We start from the raw sequence: 22475 nt of genomic DNA, 5'->3' as shown, positions 1-22475 counted from the left end.
TACATGGTCCAATCGAGTCCAAACTAGACATGTAAGACAAGAAATCCGGCCTGATGACATTTACACAGAAATCATGGCTTAAAATCACAGCGCCACCTGCTGGCTACAGGAAGTGACATGTTTTATACTTTGATGAACTGCTCCTGGCTGCTTAACAATATACAGCTCAAATGAGCTGAGACAAGTCATTGGACCATGGTCAGAATTGTGACATTTCCTCAAACCGTGTAAACATTGCGGTGCGGCGAAGGATCATCCTTCGCCAAAGGACACGATGTTGTCATAACTCCAGTGTGCATTGTCCTATCACTACCAAACTTCTGTCTCATGATCAGAGTCCAAGCCTGAACAGCTCTATGTGTCAATATTTCCTCAGTGTCATAGCACCACCTACTGATTCGCCATGAAACAGGAAGTACTTTGTAAATCCCCTCTGCATTATCCAACCGGCTCCGAACTACTGACCTATGATCCCAATCCTGACCTGAACACATCCATATATTAATATTAGTTCAGGGTCATAGTGCCACCTACTGATCAGTGTGAAAATTAAGTTGTTGTAACATTGTCCAATTGACACAAAATTGCTCACGCTACATCAGAGCCCCTACTTGAACAGATATATTAGTCTGTAGGTAATAATAGTGATGGCACCACCTACTGGCAACAGGAAGTAAGCTTTGTTTTACAACTATCATTCGATTTACATAAAATGTTCACAGTGTGATGTGCAATTGATAGCGTGGACCGTAATGAGCAATTAGCAGGCAAGGATCGACATCGCTCGACGGACACAGGAAGTGAAGCGTTTGTCTTTGCCGCAGTGCACAAAACGCATGCAACGTGGAGACGTGCACTTGGTCATTGATCGCTCTCTCCACTAACCGCAACAGGCTTTGAAATGCCTGTGCTCGGGCCCGTTAGTGCTACAATGTAGCCCTAGTTTGTAATAATGACATTATTTTCAGAGCAATTTTAATCCATGTTTTAAGCCTAACATTCCTGAATGGGATTATATGTGGCCGATGATTTTTCCATCTTTCTGCAGATCTGTGACACAAGATTACAATTATTACCAGATGAAACCATTTTTCATGGCATATATTTCTACTCTTTGAATGGAAAATACAATAAATATACAGTATACTGGTCAAATCTGCACTTTATACCAGTCTATATAACTGTCTGACAGGAACATGCAGACAACAGAAAGAACATTTTGTGGTTGAAGTGAGTATTTTTCTTTACAACCACGTATAAAACACTCTAACAGACACTGTACAGTATTTCTCTTCTCTACTTTGGTAACTGTCCCCTGCTGCACGTGCGTGTTGGAATCGTCCCTCTTCATTCTCATTCGACGTGGTTCCATTTTAGACCCGCCTTTGGTGGACGTTGATTGGATAAACGGTGCTACTCAGGCGTCCATCATTGAATCTTTGCCCTGCCATTGGTTTAGGGGACACACACCCTACTTAATTGACATCCGGGTTCCGCCCGCTGGGGTTGTGATTGGAGCTCCGTCAGATTTCAACTTCCGGGTTTGGGGTCGTTGCAAAACAGAGCATCTATCAGTTCAGTGGAGGAAGAGAACAGTCACTGAGAATCAATGGAGAACTCATCCTAAAGAAAAGTGAGTGGTTTGACTTGTGAACAGCAGCGGGCTTCATTTATCATCGTTTGTTTTTACACGTGGAAGAATCCGATGTGGCTACGAGTGTTTGCATGTTTGTGAATTCATGCTTCAGTCAGCAGCTACCGACGCAACACAACATTGTGACACTATGTGACAGGAGCCAGCTAATGAGCCAGTTAACGGAGCCGGTAGCATCGTATTGTTGTTGTTATTTAATATTGTACGTGTTTAGTGCATTTGTGTTGCCAGCTATTTGTGACGCAATCCACACGTGTTCACGCCACAGTGGCATGTCTGGAAACATGGGCGGCCAATTACATCCAAGGTTAAAGCATGTAGCATGGTGAAGAACATACAAGCATAAAACCCTTTGGTCCCAGTAATGGATCTGTCACAAATATCTTCATCGAGGTTTGAACTCACAAACACTGGATCATTTAGTGTAGATAGTGTGGAGGGGTGTGTCTGGTACTGTGTGCACTTCTGACATTTCCCTTATTGTACCTCACCGTCTCACGCCATGAAACCTGACTCCCTCCTCTGCCGCCCCCCCTCTCTGTGTGTGCAGTGATGCTGTCAGAGGTCATGCAGGTGCTGCGGGGGGCAGGTAAAGTGGGCTCTGCCCTAGTGTCCACACAGGGAGAGCAGCTCCGACTTATGGCCTGCAACTGCTCCCTGGGAGCAGGAGTCAAAGTTGCTCAGGACATGATGGAAGGACTCGCTGGCACCTTTATGGGAGGCAGTAACACGGTGAGGCTTTTAAATACATCTTCAGTCCATCACTTTGAACTCAGGGAACTCGATGGGCATCTGACATTATTTGACCATAAGATGATTAGTTAAATATCTAAAATGCTAAGCGTTGGAACCCGTGTTATAGGCACATGTAATGATTTTTTTCTCGAAATGTTCCTCCATCTCTGCTGTGTCTGTAGCAACAGGCAGTAAAGGAGGATGTGTTTCCGGATGCGGAGGGCTGGGAGAATATGGACCCCGATGAAGCAGCCAAATGGGCCGTTGGTTCTGAGTTCTCCTCTGATGCAGTGCAGCAAAGCCAGACAGAAGCTGGAGCAGCAGCAGATATAGCAACAGGTATACTGAAGTTCCACTTGTTAGCATGTAGAGGGGGGCACACATTAAGTATATGGCACCAAAAGAGCATCTTTGTGGATTGGATAAGAAGGTGAATAAGCTTTGAGGACTGAATTTTAAACTATACACTTATAACCTAACTTAAAGCGAGGGTTCTTAATCTTTGTAAAAGCTAGCAAGAGCAGGGTTTGCTTTCAAAAAAATGCAACAGATACATCCCAGTACGTCAGACAATTATTTAATTTGGTTCGAATGAAATTATTGGTCATGTTTAGTACAGTCCTGCGAGGACTTCAACAAATAAGATACAAAGTGTTTCAGAGACAACTCACCAACCCAAACTTTAAGGTTGCATATAAAAAGCTTGCTTAATTTGTTGTTGTTGTTATTACACTTCAAAAGAGTGACAGCATTGTTTTCTCATGTTAACGTCATGTATTCGATAAAAAAACTATCCTCTCCTCTCTCTACCAAAGAAGTACATCCTCCTCCAGGGGCAGGAGGGGCAGGCTGGCCTGGGCAGAGTGCTCGCTTCCTCCACACCACTCCTGGCCTCCAGCGGTACTACTGTCAGACCAGGTCTGTGCACGACACTGTGGTGGCCAGACTCACACCAGAGGACATCAAGAAAGCCAGGGAGGCCAAGCAGGCCCAGGTCAAACCTGTCAGACAGAAGGTTGGTACAAAGGTTCAATCTATAGACTGCAATCGAAAAAAAGTTATTGTTATTAGTTATAAAAACTTATTGCAGACTGTAGATTCTAAGCGATGGAGTTAATTTAATGTTGACATCTGAGCTATTGTACAGAAGGAAAGTGAGGTGGGTTATACCTGCATAGCAACAATATACCTAAATTGGATTACAATATGAAGCTCTGAGTTTTTCCATCATTATAAAAATCTATGATTATGTATTATTTTTACTGAGTGTTATTAACTAGTCACACTCTTACTTAATTAGTGCATATACACTCAAATGAGCCTTTAAGATGTCAGATTCGTTTTAAAAAGAACAATAACTTTGGGTCACTGCACTGATTTTATGTTTTTACAGTAGTAATGTACTTATAGTGTTTGTGGTGCACAGTATGTCATACTGCTTTTTGACATGGACTCGTGTTTTGTTATGTGTTACCTGCACTGTATGTAATTGAAGATTAATTTAAGGTTAAGATTTGTTAATTAGCTATGATCAGACACAGCTTTGGAAGGGATTTCAAATAAAAGGTTTCTGTGGTTGATTGTTTTCTGATCTGGTATGTCCTTCTTCAGCTGAGTGAGCGTGCCAGAGAGAGGAAAGTGCCTGCCACTAGAATCAGCAGACTGTTTAACTTTGGAGGTAAGAGCAGTTCACTTTTTCTTCAGTTTTTCATTTTAACTGAGTGGATATCAGTTTTATGATGTGCACTGTTCACATACCTGAGGCCATAGGGGAAATTAACTAATTCTGCCTCAAGTTGTATAAAAAAAATATCTATCTTGTGAAATACCAAATCTTTAGCTGTTTTCGGATGTGCACTGAACTCCGGAGATCCTCCGGACATTGTCCAGTGGGGCTGTGTGTCTGAACGCAAATGTCCGAGTGAGAGCATCCAGACCTCCTGCAGTTTGTCTCCGGACAGCGCTCTAGTGTTAAGTCCACACATTGTCCTAAGGAGCCGATGTGAGAACACAGCAGGAGATCATCTGCAGGATTCACGGCAAGCAACAGTAAAATGCGGCAGACGCTCATCCCGAGATTTTTTTAAATCTCAGGATGAAAAAGCACAGCCATACACGTAGAAGACACCAACAAAGATGTCAAGAGAGCTTTTGGTGATAAGGGCTGATGCTGGTGTTGATGTGCTGCAAACTAACAGCGTACTTTATATACATTACATCCTGCCTCTGAATGCTGCACCAGCCCTCGCTTGAACACTCCGGAGATTTCTGTGTTGTTGTGAAAGCATCAGAGCGGAGAACCTGCTGCTGCATTGTGCTGGTGGGGAAGGAAAACTCCAGAGAAAGACTGTACCCCCGGAGGTCATGTCAGAAAACGGCTTTACAAACTGCTGTAAATATAGAGCATAGTTGAATTACAGTGTAGCATTGATTGACTCTGCATCAATGGACACATCTACAATACATTGTTTATTTTACCAGCACTTCCAACATGTATGTAAAATATCAAAATGTGAAGTGAGTGATGGTGTTAAATTGTGTAAAAACACCTATAAACTTGGCTGTTCAAAGTTGCTCTAAAGTTGTATATTTAGTTTGAAATGTCCCGTCAATACAAATTTATCAGAAAAACTATATTAAATAACAATTACATAGCAACTATGAATTTTGCCTCATTCACTGTTCTCTGAATATTCTTGCAGTGTATTTAAAATGTATATGTTCTCACTGTTGGTCAAAGGTTGTCCATGTTTCCAATACAAAGGGAATTCTATTACACTTTCTGAACAACATCCTTTTAATTAAAAATATTTATATTCATTGGGTATGTTAATAGTAGTAAACTTAGCACAGTCTGGTCACAGTTTGCATGTTCTCCCCGTGTCTGCGTAGGTTTTCTCTTGGTACTTCAGCTTCCTCCCACTGTCCAAAAACCTACAGATTGGGGTTAATTGTAGACTTTTAATCGACCATAGGTGTGAATCTGATTGTGATTAGTTGTCTGTTATATCTCTTTTACACCGAAATTAGCAGGTTTACGTGGGTTATTTAAAAGTGGGTAAACCCATTAAAAAGGCAAATGACTATTGACTACCATTTTCAGTAGAGGAGTTTGCCTTGCTATTTTTTATTCCTAGTGCGTCAGGTTCAATGTCACAAGTGCACTGAAATCTGTGGGGCTCTCTCATCTCACTGTCATGTTTTTGTCAGTGCCGATCAGAACCAGAGCCGATTAAAACCTGCCACTACTGCAGAGTTATTGGACCCAGAAGTGAATGCAGATTGAATCCATTCCCATTGCACACAAAAGCCAGATGGTATTGGGTGTTAGTTTTAACCACTTAAGGGGCTTAAGTTGGCCCTGCAATACACTGACGACCCGTCCAGGGTGTACCCCTCGTCTTGAACACTGTCTGTTTGAATTGGCTCCAGCGCCCCCCCCTCAACCCTCGAATGCGAAAGCAGTGTAGATGGATGGATGTTAGTAGTATGTTTAACACACATTTAGCAAAAGATGTGATTGAATTCTTCAACTAGCAGCACAGCAGCAGCAGCTGTGTCAGATCAGTGTCTCCTTCCAGCATCAGTTTAGTGGTCCTGTATTTGAAAGCATTGTGTCTCTGTCTATTTGCTGCAGGGCTGGCTGTTGGCCTCGGGATCGGTGCCATTGCAGAAGTGGCGAAACAGTCACTGGCAGGCAAACAAAAAGGAGGTAAAAAAATAATCCCATCTCTATTTTCCTCTTCTTTTTCCTGCTGTTCTCTCCACTAATCCAGTAAAACAGCTGTCGGTCTAGCTCACCACAGACACATGGACAGCTGCTCTGCCCTGAAGAAGTTTCTAATGTGTCAGCACCTGCCGACCATGGACGGCTTTTAAACCAGGTTTTACAAGATCACCAACAAAAGCCTCAGTGTGTGTTTAATGATGTACCACTGCCCTGTTTTTTACACTCTGCTTACTGCACGTGGCCCAGTTTAGGGGCTGGAGCTGCAGCAGTTTGAAGATAATTGCTAAGACTAATTACTTATGTTTTCGCTGCTGTACTTCTAATACGCTGTGCCTAATATCACTGCTAATAATCCCTCTTTAACTCTCTGTGCACTGTTGTTGTTGCAGACATGAGTGCTCTGCTCGACTCTCCTCTCCTGTCAGAGGCCAATGCTGAGAGAATAGTCAACACGCTGTGTAAGGTTCGCGGCGCTGCACTTAAAATAGGACAGATGCTCAGCATTCAAGGTACGTACTGTAGGGACTGCATTGCTGTGAAATGCTGTTCTGATGTCTGTCTTCAATCACAGAGGATTTCTAGATAATGAAAATATTTTTTTATTTTTTTATTTTTTTCTCCTCAGACAACTCCTTCATCAACCCCCAGCTGCAGAAGATCTTTGAGAGGGTCCGGCAGAGCGCAGACTTCATGCCCACCTGGCAGATGACTGTAAGTCAGGCTGATGATCTTGTTTGTGTGTCCTGTGATCTATTCATTTCATATTAGGGTTGTTAAGGGTCAGTGCCTGATTGGCTGCGGTTCCAGCAGTTATGCACTGAAATTGTTGTTCTAACAAGGCAACATAAACATCACCCCTTGTGTTTAGTTAACATTTACACTTAACGCTGGTAGCAACACACTCTTAACATGGCTCTGGCAGCATTTAACGTTAGCCGACAGTTAGCTAGTACCTACCTTAATCTCGAGTTGACACGACAACAAAATGCCTAAAAAGGAAACATTTGAAAATGAGGCTGTATTTCACGTGAAAGAATTCTGACACCGGGACTAGTAGCAAATGTTTGAAAAGAACTCTGTACAAAGGGAGAAACACAACAGACTTAATGAAGCACATGGAAAAACATGAATACCTCATGCCAAGCATATCAGCTGGCAGTATGGGCGTCAATAGACCCAGTGGCGGGGTATTTTGTTGTAATAAGCACTGAAACTTATTTAGTGTTAAAATACTGTAGGTTCAGGTGTTGTTGTTTTTTTTTGTTTTGCACTTATTTACATTTGTATGTTTAAGTTTAGTATTCTTTTAGCTGTTAAAAGTTAATACCTTGAATTGCCTTAGCAATATAAAAGCGGTTCTCATTCTTAATCATTGTTTTGTGCTTTTTTTTAAGGAAAAGAGTTTCAGTTCTGGCACCATTAAGGCACTTAAACCATTTTAAAAGTATCTATTTAGCACTGATATCAGAAAAAACTAAATAATACTCAACCCAAGTTAATATAGAATGTTTGTTTACAGACTCGGCTCAGAGACAGATCTCTTGTGTGTTTTGTATGTGTGTAGAAAGTTTTAGAGGAGGAGCTGGGGCCAGGCTGGCGAGAGAAACTATCCTCCTTTGAAGACAAACCATTTGCCGCAGCTTCCATTGGCCAGGTGCATCATGGGGTGTTAAAAGACGGCAGAGAAATAGCCATGAAGATCCAGGTATGAGGCTACTCATACACACTTCCATCTCACTCACAGTGTCCGTCATTCTCTGACTTTACTTTTGTCTTATTCTCATTTTCTGCTTTCTGCTTAGTATCCTGGAGTGGCAGAGAGCATCCACAGTGACATAAACAACCTGATGTCTGTACTAAAACTGAGTGTGGTTCTGCCTGAAGGTAACAAATACCAGTGTTCACTGTTTTTTGTTTTGACTTATGTGCAGTAATTATTTAAACACACCTATTTTTAAGTCCAAAACATGCATATATATATATATATATATATATGATATTCATGGCAGGCTTGGCCATTGTCATATTTTATTGTTGCAGGTTGAGTAGTAATTTCACTATTAAAGCTTTGACCACTGGGTGGTGCTGCAGTAATGTAGGCAGATTTCTCAGTGTAGGTGGAACAGCCCAGTCCAGTCCAACCCAACACTAACCCTAACCCTACCAATAGTATTTACAGGTGATGAAACGTTTAGCCTAACTCACTTAAAAGAAGACACTGCAGTGTAATCATCCTGTGGAGGATCTCCTGCTGTGTTCGGCTCAATAAGACACTATCCTGAGTCTTTACTAGGTGACTGGCTAGAGAAACTCCAGATTCACACATACAGCCCCTCCTGATAATGTCAAGAGATTATCTGGAGTTCAGTGCATTTCTAAAATTAAAATAAAGAGTAGCAGCACACCTGCAGTGGCCGTCAGACCACATTTAGGTTATGTTAATTGTATTTTTTAAAGGTCTCTGTAATACATTGTAAACTCTATGTTAATCATTTTATTCAATCCTCATTACGGACTTTCATGTATCATCAGAATTGTTTTCATGCCACCAATGTTATAATGTTTGAAGTTGACAGGGTTGATTAGTTTTCTTTGGTTTTGCTCCTGAGTTTTGGGTTGTTTATTTTCCGCAGGTCTGTTTGCAGACAGCAGCTTGGAGGTTCTTCAGAGGGAGCTGGCATGGGAGTGTGACTACAAGAGGGAAGCACAGTGTGCCAACAAGTTCAGGTATGTGATGTGTTTATGTGACGCATTGACCCATAGTGGCTCCTCTGCTGAAGCAGAGTAGAAACCACACCAGCTTTGTTGGTTTCAGGATTTTTACTAAATATTTTGGGGAAAAGTTTGCTGCTGCTACAAACTGTATATGTTACACATTTCTTTAATTTAAATTCTATCCCTGTGTAGGACTCTGAAGTTTTTACAGTATGTGTGTTTGATGTTGGGTCCTTGTAGAAGCTTTGTACATCCTGCCTTCTACTTATATTATATCAATTTAAAATGGTGGCAGGTTATGTATCACAAGATTTATTTTACTGGGAAAAACTGTATTTTCTGAGACTTTTTGTAGGTACTACAGTATATTTAATTAACTTGACTGAATTTTCATATTCTCTACATATTCTACAAATTAATCCCAAATTACTTTATTGTTTTGCCATCAGGTCCCTGCTGGAAGGATCTGAGTTCTTCCAAGTCCCTGAGGTGATCGATGAGCTGTCAGCACAGAGGATTCTGGCCATGGAGCTGGTACAGGGAGTCCCACTGGACCGCTGCGTAGACCTGGACCAGGAGACCAGGAACCGGGTATGCGTTGACTCAACAGGCACATGGAATTCGTCAGTGTCACAAAATCTCCAATGGAGCATTTGAAATGGGGATAACCTATGACTCTAGTTGGTTCTCTGGCAAATATTATATTGTCCATCTCAGTTTAATTAAGGAAACCAGTTAGAGCTGAAACCCTGTGACAAGTAGAGGGACAGACTGGATAAATCTGTCTGCTTATCCTGTATATTTATTGACCTTTAATGCATTGTATGCCTGTATTTAATTGTCCTTGTTAAAGCAATTCGTTGATGTGAAAACCAAGGAAATTACACCGGCTGTCCCTCAGCACTGGGAGAAGGTCGGTACAGATGGAGGAGAAGGCCCTTGATAAAAATGGCCGAATGGCCAGAGCTGCAGAGGATCAAAGCCAACAAACACCAGGTTTCAACACCCAAATTTACTAGCCTCCAGAGGGAAGGAGACAAGGCTCCAAGATTAAGAACAATAGCCAAGAATCCATCTTGCTTCTGATTGGGAGATGCAAGTGGACCTGAAGAGGAGACTCGTGTTTCCAGAGGAGGTGATAGTGATATTGCTCCAACCAGACTTGGTGCTTTTATTCAGAAGCACAATGACCATCGAACTCAGTGACCTAGGAAGATAGGCTAACCATTTCCCACCAATAGAAGAGAGCATGACACCAAGACCGAAGGATGGCATGCAGCCTTATTCCCTGTCAAAGTCTGCTGCCGGGGCTTCCTAGCAACATCAGTGTGCTATTTTCTGCAGGAGATTAGTTTGGAACCCAAACAACTGAAAAAAGCTTCAGGGGAGAGACCAGCTCAAGATGGTTGTGGCTGAGAAGAGCCTGCAGTTGAAATCCTTCTGCAGGTGAAAGCTAAATTATTCTTTGCTGCCTCTATCAGGTGAGGCGTTCAGGTTAAGGACTGCCACCACCAGGAGGAGAGACTTGCAACATCACATCTTCAGTAGCTCTTACCGTTTCTGTTTGTAGCAAAGCAACGCTGATTTTTATTGTAAATGTGTTTTACTTACATTTGCAATTTGTCACATATGCCATAGTGTGTGCTGGCAAATTATAAGATAGGACCTCAAACACGGCGTGTAAAGGAGAGCAGCAGTGAAAGTGGGCATGACATACAGTACAACATCATCTTTAGTCATGGTGAGTCTGTGGCAGTTAACTGCACCAGAGTAATATGAGATAGCCACAGTGAAAAGAGCAATATGTACAAAATGGGTTTCACACATCAGACTGTAATAAGAGCTACAGTATGAACATATCAAATTGATAACAGCAGCATGACAGTAAACACAACACTCTCCTCTCTCCTCTCCAGATCTCTTTCAACATCCTCCAGTTGTGTCTCAGGGAGCTGTTTGAGTTCAGGTTCATGCAGACGGATCCGAACTGGTCCAACTTCTTCTACAACTCAGAGACAGACAAGGTGAGGGGATCCGGTGTAGAGATCATAAATGTATTGTCTAATACAGAAATGGATTTTAACCGAATTTAGATTTTAACAATCGCAACCATCACATGCAGCAGTTATATAACGCACTCATCTTTCCCTCAGGTTGTTCTGTTGGACTTTGGAGCCTGTAGGAGTTACCCAGCGTCATTCACAGATGACTACGTAGAGGTAAAATTATATAAATTATAAAATTACTAAGTACCTACCAGTGAACCACAGAATATAATTTGTGCAACAAGGTTTATGGTATTTAAGTCTCAAAATATGTGCACGTGAGCACAAAAGCATACTCGCGAGAGTGCATTTCTACTGTATCTACCACCGCAAAAGTACACTCAAGGAGTGCACGGGGCTGACGCATGCGCACAACTGCTCAGCACACAATTCAACTTGACGAGCGAGTGACTGTCGGGCAGTTTTGAGCAGTTGCGAGCACGTAGGAAAGGGAGAGTTCACGCTACTGTCAGCCCCGTGCATGAAATGCGCGCATGTGCTTTTACGCTTGCAAATACTGTTCTGTGCGCTTGCAGTCTAGAAAATGCTCTGTTGGGAGTGTGCTTTTGAGCTCTTTAATTTTGAGACTAAATAAACACCAGAAATCTAAATGATTGAGCACAAGAGTCATTAACCCTTACAACACCAGAGGAAAAACACCCATATACAATCACAAACATACACACACATATCCCTCTGCTTTCAGGTACTTCAGACTACTGGTACTCTTAAGGGAATAAATAAAGAAACCAGATTAGCATTACCATATCCATACAATTGTTTTGTCTGTGTTACATGTTCAGGTGGTGCACGCAGCTTCCGTGGGCGATCGAGCAACTGTTCTTTCCAAATCGAAAGACCTGAAGTTCCTGACAGGCTTTGAGACCAAGGTAAGATATTTTAGTCTCCGCTGCTGGGCTCATTTATTTTTAATATGGTTTGTCCTCCTCTGTCTTTACCCTCTTTATTTGTGCCTCTCCGTGTCTCAGTTTCTCTCCCTGTGCCTGATGCCGTTTCTCTTCGCTCAGGGTGATTTCACACCTGTGATTTATAGACCAGTTCAATCGTACATTTTCTCCCCTGTTGGTGCGATTTTGCTTTAACAAACAGTTTGTTCTAAATAAAGTTGGAGAAATAAAGATGTATCCATAAACAATAGAGCTCTATGGATAATATACCTAAGATTCTGTGTACACTTATGGTTATAACAATTCTAGTAAACATTTCTCCTGGCTGGCTCAGAGTGAGCACACTGAAATTGCAGCATTAACTGCTGTACAGCTATGTGCCTCTGTGTTGGTTCTCATAAAACTGGTAGTAATTTCATTGTAAAGGTGAATTTATTTTCAACATTAAACAAGTATAGGAAATGGATGGAGCCTTCCTTCCTCTGAACACTCAACTCTAGTGGATGTATTGCTTAACAACCATGCCAATGTAAAGGACACATGGAAGTATGTTGGAAGTTGCAAAGGCAGCATAAATGACGTGCGTGTGTATGTAGTGAACAATTATTGACCTTTGGCTCAATTTACCCCCACACTACTGGCTCGTTTTACCCCACAACCACCATTTTGAAAAAAGCTGTTTCACACAGTAGCTCAGATCCCCAGTTATGTTAAGTTTATTACCTTGTTTTGTAGCTTTCATTTACTTCAATTAACATGTAATAATGTCAAAAACTTTTCTATTTGAATTAAGATACAAGACTGACTACTTTAGTAACATGATGGATTTACTTTGCAGGATAACAATCAGTTTTTTTGCTCTGGTTTGCTTACCACTCTCTCCATGTGCTTGAGTCAAAGATGGAATGAGTAATGTCAACTAAACTTTCTGAAATTTCTTTATGGTTGTCTAAACACAGGGAGGTCTCTTACCCACTGACGCGACTTACCCCGTTCTCCCCTATATATTACTGTTTCTTTACTGTATGGATGAATGCGTACATATGTGTTTATGTTTTGTGTAGGTGTATTACATTTTGATTTATGTGACGTGTATGTTTTTCTTAATTTGAAAGCATTTGTGAAGATTTAGTCTTTTTTTTGTACTACTAATAAAAAGGGTGCCTACATGAGCCTTAACGCCTCTCCCTGCTCCCCTTCAGGCCTTCGAGGATGCCCACGTAGAGGCTGTGATGATCCTCGGCGAAGCCTTTGCGTCTGCAGAGCCCTTTGACTTCGGCAAACAGAGCACCACCCAGCGCATCCAGAGCCTCGTCCCCGTCATGCTGCGCCACCGCCTCACCCCTCCACCGGAGGAGACCTACTCCCTCCACCGCAAGATGGCCGGCTCCTTCCTCATCTGCTCCAAGCTGAACGCAAGCATATCGTGCAAGGACATGTTCCTTGACGTGTACAACAACTACAACCAGAGGAGGCAGGCAGAGCAGGCAGCGCGGGCCAACGCATAGACGCTCGGGGACAAGATTGGTGCCTAAATATGCAGAGGACTATTTCAGAGTGGGCTTCTGGGTCGAGGGACAGAAGGATGGAGTCTTGAATTCACAGGTGGAGACACTGGATCAGACGTACTTAAGACCCTACACCATCAAGATGTAACTGACTGACAGAATCCTCTCATGAGGACTTTGAGTGTGTTTGACTTTATATACCTGTCACACTATGACAAGGGATTAAAATACTGTAAAGATAATGGTGATAAATATGTCATAACAAATATCTGCTGAAGCCAAAATGTCTTTATCATCATTAAATCTCTATGTTAATTGAAGAGAGGAATATTTAATTCAGTGTTGCTGTCAGTGTGTGTGTGTGTACTGCTTACATCTCTGTCACAGTTACCACACAATACAAAGCTGCTGTAAGTTGCAATCAGCTTCTACTTTTCATAAAGAGACACGTAGATGCTCCCATTGTTAAAACTCATTCACTCTAACCTCTTGAAATCTGTGACAGCAAGGTCCACCTTATTGGCAAGAAAATGGTTATCTTCTGTGTTTAAGGAGAGATAATAAGCCCTGCATCATCAAGCCGATGCTGCCAAGTGCTCTCCTTTGTTAGGAGGGCTCTGTGCACTGCCTGATGAGTTGGCGAATGAAGCTTTCTTCTCAACCAGGAGACTAAGTGAGCAGATTATCAGAGGAATTAGTGAAGGTGGTCTGATGGAATCCCACAGAGTAATTGGTTTTTAACGTTATAAAATCATATTTGACACAAAACTCCACAATGTAAAACACCAAGAATCCTTTAAACTCTTCATTATGACGGAGATGTGCACTGTGACATAACAAGACAGTGGGCTGTGTATTTTGTATTGAATAAAATATGAAAAAAGCTTTATATGCTTCACAAATTGAGGTTTACTGGCAAGTGTCAAGAAGATGCTATAAGCCAAGGACTCCCTCCACTCTGTATTGATCTTTCCATTTCAGTTTCAGACCTCTTTGGGAAATGTCATTGACTGAAGGCCATGTTTTTATGGAGGATCTTATTCTCCTCCTACACTGTTCTCGTATTGACCATCTGACCAATGGTACAACAGATTTGGCTCTTAATAATACAAGACTCCAGCTAATTTTCAGGGGCTATTTTAGTTTCAAGGCTGTGCTGTCTTATTTAGTCTTCAATCAAGCCTTTACAGCACAACAGGACTGTCTGCGAGCCGCCCATAAAACACTTGTCCACAGTGCAGGAGCTGAGACGTTGTAAAAAAAAATCGGATGGAATAAGATGCAGCCTTTTATCACATCTCTGTCAGAGTTTGATGTTCGTGTCCCTTTGCTGGTCGAGGTTCATGTCTTTTGATACACAAACTGTATTTTTTTCCGAGTTTTGGAATTGGTCCTCAGTTAATGACTGCAGCACATGTTGAGAGAGGAAAAAAGCACATTCTTCTTTTGTAGTTTTACGCAATGGAAAGTTGGAGCGTTTCTCTGCATGTAAGAAGCAGCTGGCTTCACTTTATTGGAGCAGAATTGGGTCTTTTTGGACCCGTATCAGACTTTTTTCATCAGGGCTCACACTGGACTGTGGAGGGATGATTTCTACCTGTGGCCAGATCATGAATAAAATATGTGAGAAGTTTCTCTGAGTGTTTACATGTTGTTTGTGCAAAGACGTGTCAAGAAAGTCAGCATATGATGTCCCCCACTGCTCCATCGTTCTTATTTTAAAAAGTCTTAAAAAGATATTAGACATGTATTGAAATCCTTTTCACCATATCAACACATACCCATATAATGGCAACTTTAACTGACAAATCTTTCCATGGAGCCCCTGTCAGTGTGCTACGGACCCACATTTGAGAAACTCATAAATGTACAACATTCAAATATTACCTTCGGTCATAGTGCCCAGTTATCGAGAGGCACGGGGGCATGTGGCATCTGTATTTTTCTAATCCTGGCTATGTATCCATCTTAACCCCACATAATTCAGGCTTACTTGATGTACCTAAGTCTTAAATAGTAGAGTAGGAGCCAGAGCTTTCAGCTCCTCTCCTGTGGAGTCATCTCCCAGTTTTCATTCAGGAGGCAGACACCCTCTCTACGCTTAAGAGTTGGCTTAAAACCTTCCTTTATGATAAAGCTTATAATTGGAGCTGGCTCAGGTCTGTCTTGGACCTGCTCTTAGTTATGCTGCTATAGGCCTAGACTGTCTGGGGACACATGGAGCTTCTCTTTTCTCCTCATCCTCTTCATCACATTTTTGTTTCATTAATACATGTTACTGACTTGACTTCGTCCCCGGAGTCTTTGTGCTTCCTCATTGCAGATCGAGGATCGCTGCTGTGGCCACATCGTAGATCGTGGTGGCAGCTGATCGTAGAATATGATTACAACTAGATTGCTTAATATATAAGTATTAGTATTTATATAGCACTTTTCTAGTCCTGATGACCAGTCAAAGCACTTTTCACACATTTCACAAATTCAAACAGCTGACCTTCTAGTGAGAGGACGACCGCTTGTGTTTTTATTGTGTATTAATAATTTAAACATTGATACACCTCTCCAGCTATGTTAGACACTGTCTTTTCTCATGAATGTTGTAAATATTGTTATCTTACTGATGTGCTCTGTTACACACAGCATCTCCTGAGCTTCTGTCTGTCTTAGGAGAGGGATCCCTCTCATGTGACACATTGTGTTTTTCGCTAGTTTTTCCTCACTCTTGTTGAGGGTTAAGGACAGAGGATGTCACACCTTGTTAAGCCCTATATGAGACAAATTGTGAATATGGGCTATACAAATAAGATTTGATTGATTGATACTGTTGGCCCTGTGTTAACTTACATATGACAATAAAACCTAAAACTTGAACTTGAATCCTGATATTTGATTGATTAGTATGTATGTACCCACTGTTTCAAGGCTAAAGCGAAAACATCTTCGACCTGTACTCATCCTAGATCCATACCTAGATAGAGTGCACTGACTCACTATGAATACATCCCTGTTCACTGCAGTGAGATCAACCTGCAGAGCACCTGACCTGACCATGCGCCCTTTTGCAGGAGACACCTACTCCCAGAGGCTCCCTGCTCCTCCTGCTGCTGCTCAGAGGGACACAGCAGCTTGGTCACCACACGGTGGCGCAGTGGAGCTCCTGACACGAATCCATGCGCTTCTTTTTCCACTTCTCTCTGGAAAACATCAATGGGAAGAGTGGATTTGCATGTCCGGCCGCCTGTGCCAATGGGCGCACAGGAAAGGCTGGGTTAGCGGGTGGAGCCGGGGGAAGCAGCCCGGTTAGTGCACAGTCTACACGCAAAGCATCCGAGGTGACTACTCACACAGCGAGATCCTCAAACCCTGTGTCCGTGCGTTTTTTTTGTTTTGATCGCAGGAGTGAAGCTGGATCGCTGTTGTGAACCTTTTCTCTGTTTGAATGCGAGCGTGCGCGTGTGTGCGCATCGGAACCAGGTTGATCTGCGGCTCCACCTCGCCTCGATCCGTCGCCCTCCCAGTGCGGATGAAGAAGATTCGGTGAAATATTTACAGATCCTCATCTTTCCTGTGGTGAGCTGTAGTGTTTTCAGTCCGGGGTCCTGGATCCACACAGGGGAGGAGCGGGGAGCAGATCAGCCGTCGATCTCTTGGGTGAGTTCACTGGATTTTTTCTCTCGTCCCCTCTCGTCATCCCCCCATGTACTGACACTTCCAGGCTTATGTCTTTACAATCAATGAGTGAAGGGATGGATGAGTGCGAGACGAAGAAGTGAGCGATCCACTCAAAACCACATGTAATGGTTGATTTGGTTGGGTTTCACACCAGCTGCTATTGGGCCCATATGTGTGAAATGAATGAAATGTCTATGATGATGGCTTTTATCTTTAACGAAGCAAAAACAATAGTGTACATGACTCAAAACTACAGACTCACAGATCAACCTAACATGGTTATTGTCCTGTAGAAATATCCCAGTGAAGCCATATTGTAATAAAAACTGTAACTTTCAGGCTCTGCTGTTATAATATTGATCATATTATGAGCAAATTACACCCATCATTGCATCATTATTGGCATGGGAATGGAATAATGTGGTATCGATGGAGCTGTAAAGAGTCACCTTGATTATTGGGTAATGGTTGGCTCATAGTTTTGCAGGTCTTTCTAAGAATTTCTTTCTCCTGGACAGCGTGCACGGCCTCTCAAACAAGAGTTTTTGAATACTTCTACCTCTCTCCAACATCCCCTCCATCTTACCCCTCCATCATGCACCATGCTCGGTGATGAGCTGTTCTTTTTTTAGGGATGGTTACATCATTTTCAGAGTTACTCAGGGCTTCTTCTTCTGCTGCTGCTTTCTCCGATCTATCCCTGCTCCCTGATGTAAATAGGAGGTTGGTAGGGTACCAGAGCAAAAGTGGCTTTCAGACACACACACACACACACACACACACACTTATGCACTTTGCACATGCCTTCGTATGCGGACCTGGTAAATGCATGCCGCTCCATTGTCTGTGGAGCTCCATCTGTTCCATGACATGGCATTCCTCAGACAGCCAGTCATGCTGTTAGGGGGGCTTCACCCTGACCCACTGCCTCAGAAAGAAAGAAAGAGAGAGAGAGAGAGAGAGAGAGAGAGAGAGAGAGAGAGAGAGAGAGAGAGAGAGAGAGAGAGAGAGAGAGAGAGAGAGAGAGAGAGAGAGAGAGAGAGAGAGAGAGAGAGAGAGAGAGAGAGAGAGAGAGAGAGAGAGAGAGAGAGACATGGGGTTTATTAAGAGAGGAGGTGCAGGGCTCAGGGTGTCTCAGCCCGCAATCCTTACAGACCACCTGCGTGGACAGCTCCTGCTCAGGCCAGGGTGGAGAGGTTTGGCCCAGTGTCAGTTTAGTGGAGCTCTAAATTGGGCCTGAGACTAGACTAGAGGATGGTGAGTTTAGTTTGGAGCATGAGTTATGTTCGGACTGGACTTGTTTTGGAGCTTGAGTAGGAGGACGCTATGTTTGAACCAAAGCCAGAGCGAGAGAGGAGCTGGGTATGGTCTGTTGTAGACACTAGAGACGAGGTATGGTCCAAAACCTGGATGAGGTGGGCTGGAGAAGGTTTAAATTTGGTCTGGAGCTGGGATGAGAGGAAGTCAAAGTCCTGTGACTGACGCTACATCCATAATACTATTTTTTTCTTTTGAACATAATTCTGCCTGATACTCTGGGCGTTCATACTACTCTGGAGCTTTAGAGATGCTAACACGTAGAAGTTTGGAAATGCTGCTGGACCCAGACCAGTGTGGAGAGTTTTGGCCCATCGTCAGTTTAGTAGAGCTCTAAATTGGACCAGGCTAGAGTATGGTGAGATTGGTTTAGAGCATGAGCTACATTACGATTAGGTTTGTTTTAGAGCTGGAGTAAGAGACTGCTATGTTTGCTCCAAAGCCAAGGATAGAGAGGAGCTAGGTTTATGGTCTCTTGCAGTGTTTGGATCACAATTTAGGTCTGGGAAGCCAGGTGCAACACTTGAAAACAGACGCTATAGTTCACCATTGTTGATGTTGGGCTTAAAGTCAGCTGCTCAGTGGGAGAGGTATAAAGTGACGTAATGATGTGTCTCTACGGGGGCTCTAGCTCATGGAAAAGCAAACTGGTTCTCACAAACTTTGCAAGTTGAACAAGCTCGGAACCAGCACTAGCATTGACTAGGTATGGTCCAAAACCTTGAATGAGGAGGGCCTGAGAGAGGTTAGATTTGTTCTGGAGCTGGGATTAGTGGAAGTCTAGGTGTGGTCTAGGGCTCTGACTGAGGAGGGCTACGTTTGGTCCAGAAATAGGACTAGAGGAAGGGCCGATTTGGTCTACAGGGCTGAGGCAAGAAGAAAAGAAGGAAGAGAGGTCGAGGCTTTAGAAGTCAAATCCAAGGGGTTGCCGGATATAAATTAGCTTCGGTGTGGTTAATCAACGCTGCAACTCAGTCATCACAACAAGAACATAATTACACCACCCCCACGCACACACACACACACACACACACACACACACACACACACACACACACACACACACACACACACACACACACACACACACACACACACACACACACACACACACACACACACAGTCCATTTCCCCTTAGACCACTTCCCCTCTTCCACAGCTCTGATTGCTGCATTAGGACTTGGCTGTCTTTTGTTGTCCACAACACACACACACACACACACACGCCCACGCAAGGGGGAGAGCCGGCCCAGCTGAGACCACAATACAACGGGGATCAAAGGTCATCAAGCTGGCCAATCACTGGGCTTTCTGGGTTGGCTAGTGGCGGAGGAGGGCGTTGCCCCCCCTTTTGTGCTGGTCAGGGTGGGTCCGCTAAACAAGTAGCTCTACTTCCAGCCACGGCCCAGCTACTGCCAGCGGCCTCGCCGTGCTTCCTCCGAGGCCTTCACAGCGCCAGACTGCTGCAGGTCAGGGGCCCGTGCAGCTCAGAGGAACTTCTGTATTGATTTACGACAGGATTTCTGGTTGATAATAGTTTTAATCAGCTGGATCTGAACTTAAGTTGTTGAGCCTTCACTGAGAAGGATTACAAGCAAATAATGTTATGATTTAAACTATAAAACATTAAAATACAACTGCACTGAGGTTTGATTTCTGAGTTGACAGCCATGATGCACAGTGGCTGCTTGTTTGTGCTGTGCATGCGTGTACATTTTTAGATTGTGTGTGTGTGTATTAATTAATGAAACCAACAAAAGCTCTTAAATTAATTACAGAATAATATATTTATAGCAGTGGGATTAGCTAATTAACAAAATTAAATATAAAAAGATAATGAGATTTGAAGCACTAGAAAGATGGTGAGGAGAGGAAGGATGCAAAGACATAAGTGGAGGAAGAGGAAGTCGTGTAGATTTGGAGCAGGGTGCTGAGGAGTAGAGAGAAAGACAAGATAACAGAAATTGGAAGAGAGAGAAAGTGACTCTGCAGAAAGACGGAGAATGGGCGAGTGATCATGTAAAAGAAGAAGAGGAAAAGATGGACTGGGAGAGAATTTGCCACGAGGGAAACTGCGGGAGCCTTTAGTTCCCCATCCCCGCTTGCTGTCTTTTCATTGGTGGCAGAGACTCCTCTCCTCGTTGGACATGATCTTGCCAGTTTGCGCAGAAGTTCTGTCTCAGAGGAGATTGTCCTCTAACATTTACATCCATGTCATCCTCCCTCTCACTTTCTTACACACACACACACACACACACACACGCACACATAACACACGCACACACTTCCATCTTTGCCGTCTGATGCCTAAGTGCCTTCAGTATGTGCTGAGTGGAGTTATCAGATTTTTGCTGGCTAGTTAGATCCAACCACTCCTCTCTTCCTACTTATAGTAGTTCCATTAGTGCACACACTAATGGCATACTCACAGTGCAGAGACATGGTCCTGTTGTTTTGTCTGTGTGTGTGTGTGTGTACATTTGCTGCACGCCCTTATTGGTGTGCATTATGCTTATGTGGATTGATAAATGATTGGAACAATGGATTTGAAAGCCATGTCTTATGTGTGAAGGCAACGATTTGTGTTGTGCTATGTGTTTGACCATGCGTGTGTGTTGAGCGATGCTCACTGGCTTGTGTGTACGTGTGTGTGTGTGGGGGGGTGCCTGTTTCTCTAGTGATCAGCAGTTTATTTCTTTGCTTCAGTAGCTTTTTTCTCTGCAGATAACAAGAAAGGTGGAAATGGGTCTTTCTCAGGCGCAACTCCAAGTGGGGCGCTCATCGCCACAAATAACTCACTTTGAGTTTGAATTATTGGCATCTTGATTTATATTTTGATGATGACCTATTTCAGCTTATTTAGCTGTTGAAGATTAGACGCAACATCTCGATGAAAGAAGTGCCTTTGAAACAGAAAATCCCAAATGCTAAAAATGCTTCAGTCTCAACTTCAGCCTCTTGCACACCACATCCCTCCCTCAGGGTCTGATTTGATCTATATGCTTTCACAAGCTTTTAGCAGCTGCTTTGCTTGCTGCTTTTTCGATTGTTTTCACATGGTTTGTCCCAAATTACACTTAGCACCTACTGCGAACGTATACCACAAACCTCCTGATGCTGTGTGAACACAGTGTTGTGCTGCCTTTGCACCATTTCTACACAGAGTGATGACTGGCCTATATGTGGAGGAGACTCAGTCCCAGTAAGATTCATGGGAGAACGACCAAAGCTGTTTTCAGACCTGAACACCGGAGAATGCCCACACAATGGAATCTGGACATTTTCCAAAGAAAACAAATGGTTAGCCTTGTAAATACGAACACTGCAAAGGAATTTCTACAAACTATGTATAAATGGTCACTTGGACTCGAGGATGAATTGAACAGATTTTGCTTTTCAAAGGTCAAAGGTCAAGGTCACAGCGGATTTTGGTACAAACGTTCACTTGGAGTCAAAGATGAACTGATTATATTATAGTTCTTGAAGGTGATGAACACTCATAAGGAATTTCCTTACATTTGGCACAAACATTCACTGCAACTCAAGGATGAACTGATCAGAATTTGGGTGGCCGAAGGTCAAAAACCTTATTTGCCTTGTGAAATTTGGTTCAGTTTTTCATCTGTCGTGTGTTAGAAACGTCATCACTCATGATGAATCCTCTGGAGGATCTCCTCCTGTGTTCTCACATACTTTGGGACTGGCAGGAGAAACCCTGGAGCCCATCTACTATCTGAAGTTCAATGGCATATCTGTGACAGTATGTAGCTATAAAACAGTGTACATGCTTTCAAATTTTCCCTGGATTAAAAATAAATACGATTGCATAATCAGGATTCTCCATTAGATCTATATGAGAAGGTAAATGAGCGCAGATGGTCTTTCTGCACCATAATGCATGGGAGAAACCCTGGCATTGTCTAATCTCCTGTTATTTACAGTACCTACAGCTCATGTACGATGACTTTCTCCCTGCACGTGTCGGTTTTAATTCAAAGCCTGTACTATGTGAGTGTGTGTGTAGCTGATGGTTTCACAGCCTTTAATTCAACAGTGGCTCCTCCGCTGTACTATTCCAGTGTGACGCCGGGGGAGAGAGATTGTTAGCAATAGACCGAAGAACCCAAGTTAAATCTCCCAGAGCACAGAGGGGCCCATTCACTGTGCTATGTGAAGAGTGGAGAGAGGGA

At 43.0% G+C, this 22475-nt stretch overlaps 2 protein-coding genes across 2 annotated transcripts in view; both read left to right on the top strand.

The window, feature by feature from the left end:
- The first annotated feature begins 1516 nt into the window (after nucleotides 1-1516).
- On the top strand, nucleotides 1517-13615 carry coq8b (coenzyme Q8B). Its single transcript, XM_035155149.2, has 16 exons — nucleotides 1517-1633; nucleotides 2205-2386; nucleotides 2572-2728; nucleotides 3205-3404; nucleotides 4001-4067; nucleotides 6027-6101; nucleotides 6509-6628; nucleotides 6745-6830; nucleotides 7684-7824; nucleotides 7922-8003; nucleotides 8753-8846; nucleotides 9284-9425; nucleotides 10751-10858; nucleotides 10988-11053; nucleotides 11683-11769; nucleotides 12990-13615. Coding segments are annotated over exons 1-16 (1914 nt in total). The 5' UTR covers nucleotides 1517-1632; the 3' UTR covers nucleotides 13296-13615.
- A 2973-nt stretch (nucleotides 13616-16588) lies between these two features.
- The window catches only part of numbl (NUMB like endocytic adaptor protein), a 61114-nt gene continuing 55227 nt past the window's right edge, over nucleotides 16589-22475 (top strand). Inside the window, exon 1 of the mRNA XM_035154997.2 lies at nucleotides 16589-16946. The gene's annotated coding sequence lies outside the window, so the exon portion shown is untranslated. The remainder of the gene's footprint in view (nucleotides 16947-22475) is intronic.

The sequence above is a fragment of the Hippoglossus stenolepis genome, chromosome 4, assembly GCF_022539355.2.
Source record: "Hippoglossus stenolepis isolate QCI-W04-F060 chromosome 4, HSTE1.2, whole genome shotgun sequence".
Lineage (NCBI taxonomy): Eukaryota > Metazoa > Chordata > Actinopteri > Pleuronectiformes > Pleuronectidae > Hippoglossus > Hippoglossus stenolepis.
This window is presented reverse-complemented; position numbering and strand designations above follow the sequence as displayed.

Bases quoted from the DNA above. Each gene is read 5' to 3' on its own strand.
- coq8b (XM_035155149.2), top strand. The intron at 6,629-6,744 runs GTACGTACTGTA...TTTTCTCCTCAG, and splicing joins ACAGATGCTCAGCATTCAAG to ACAACTCCTTCATCAACCCC. The intron at 8,004-8,752 runs GTAACAAATACC...TATTTTCCGCAG, and splicing joins GAGTGTGGTTCTGCCTGAAG to GTCTGTTTGCAGACAGCAGC.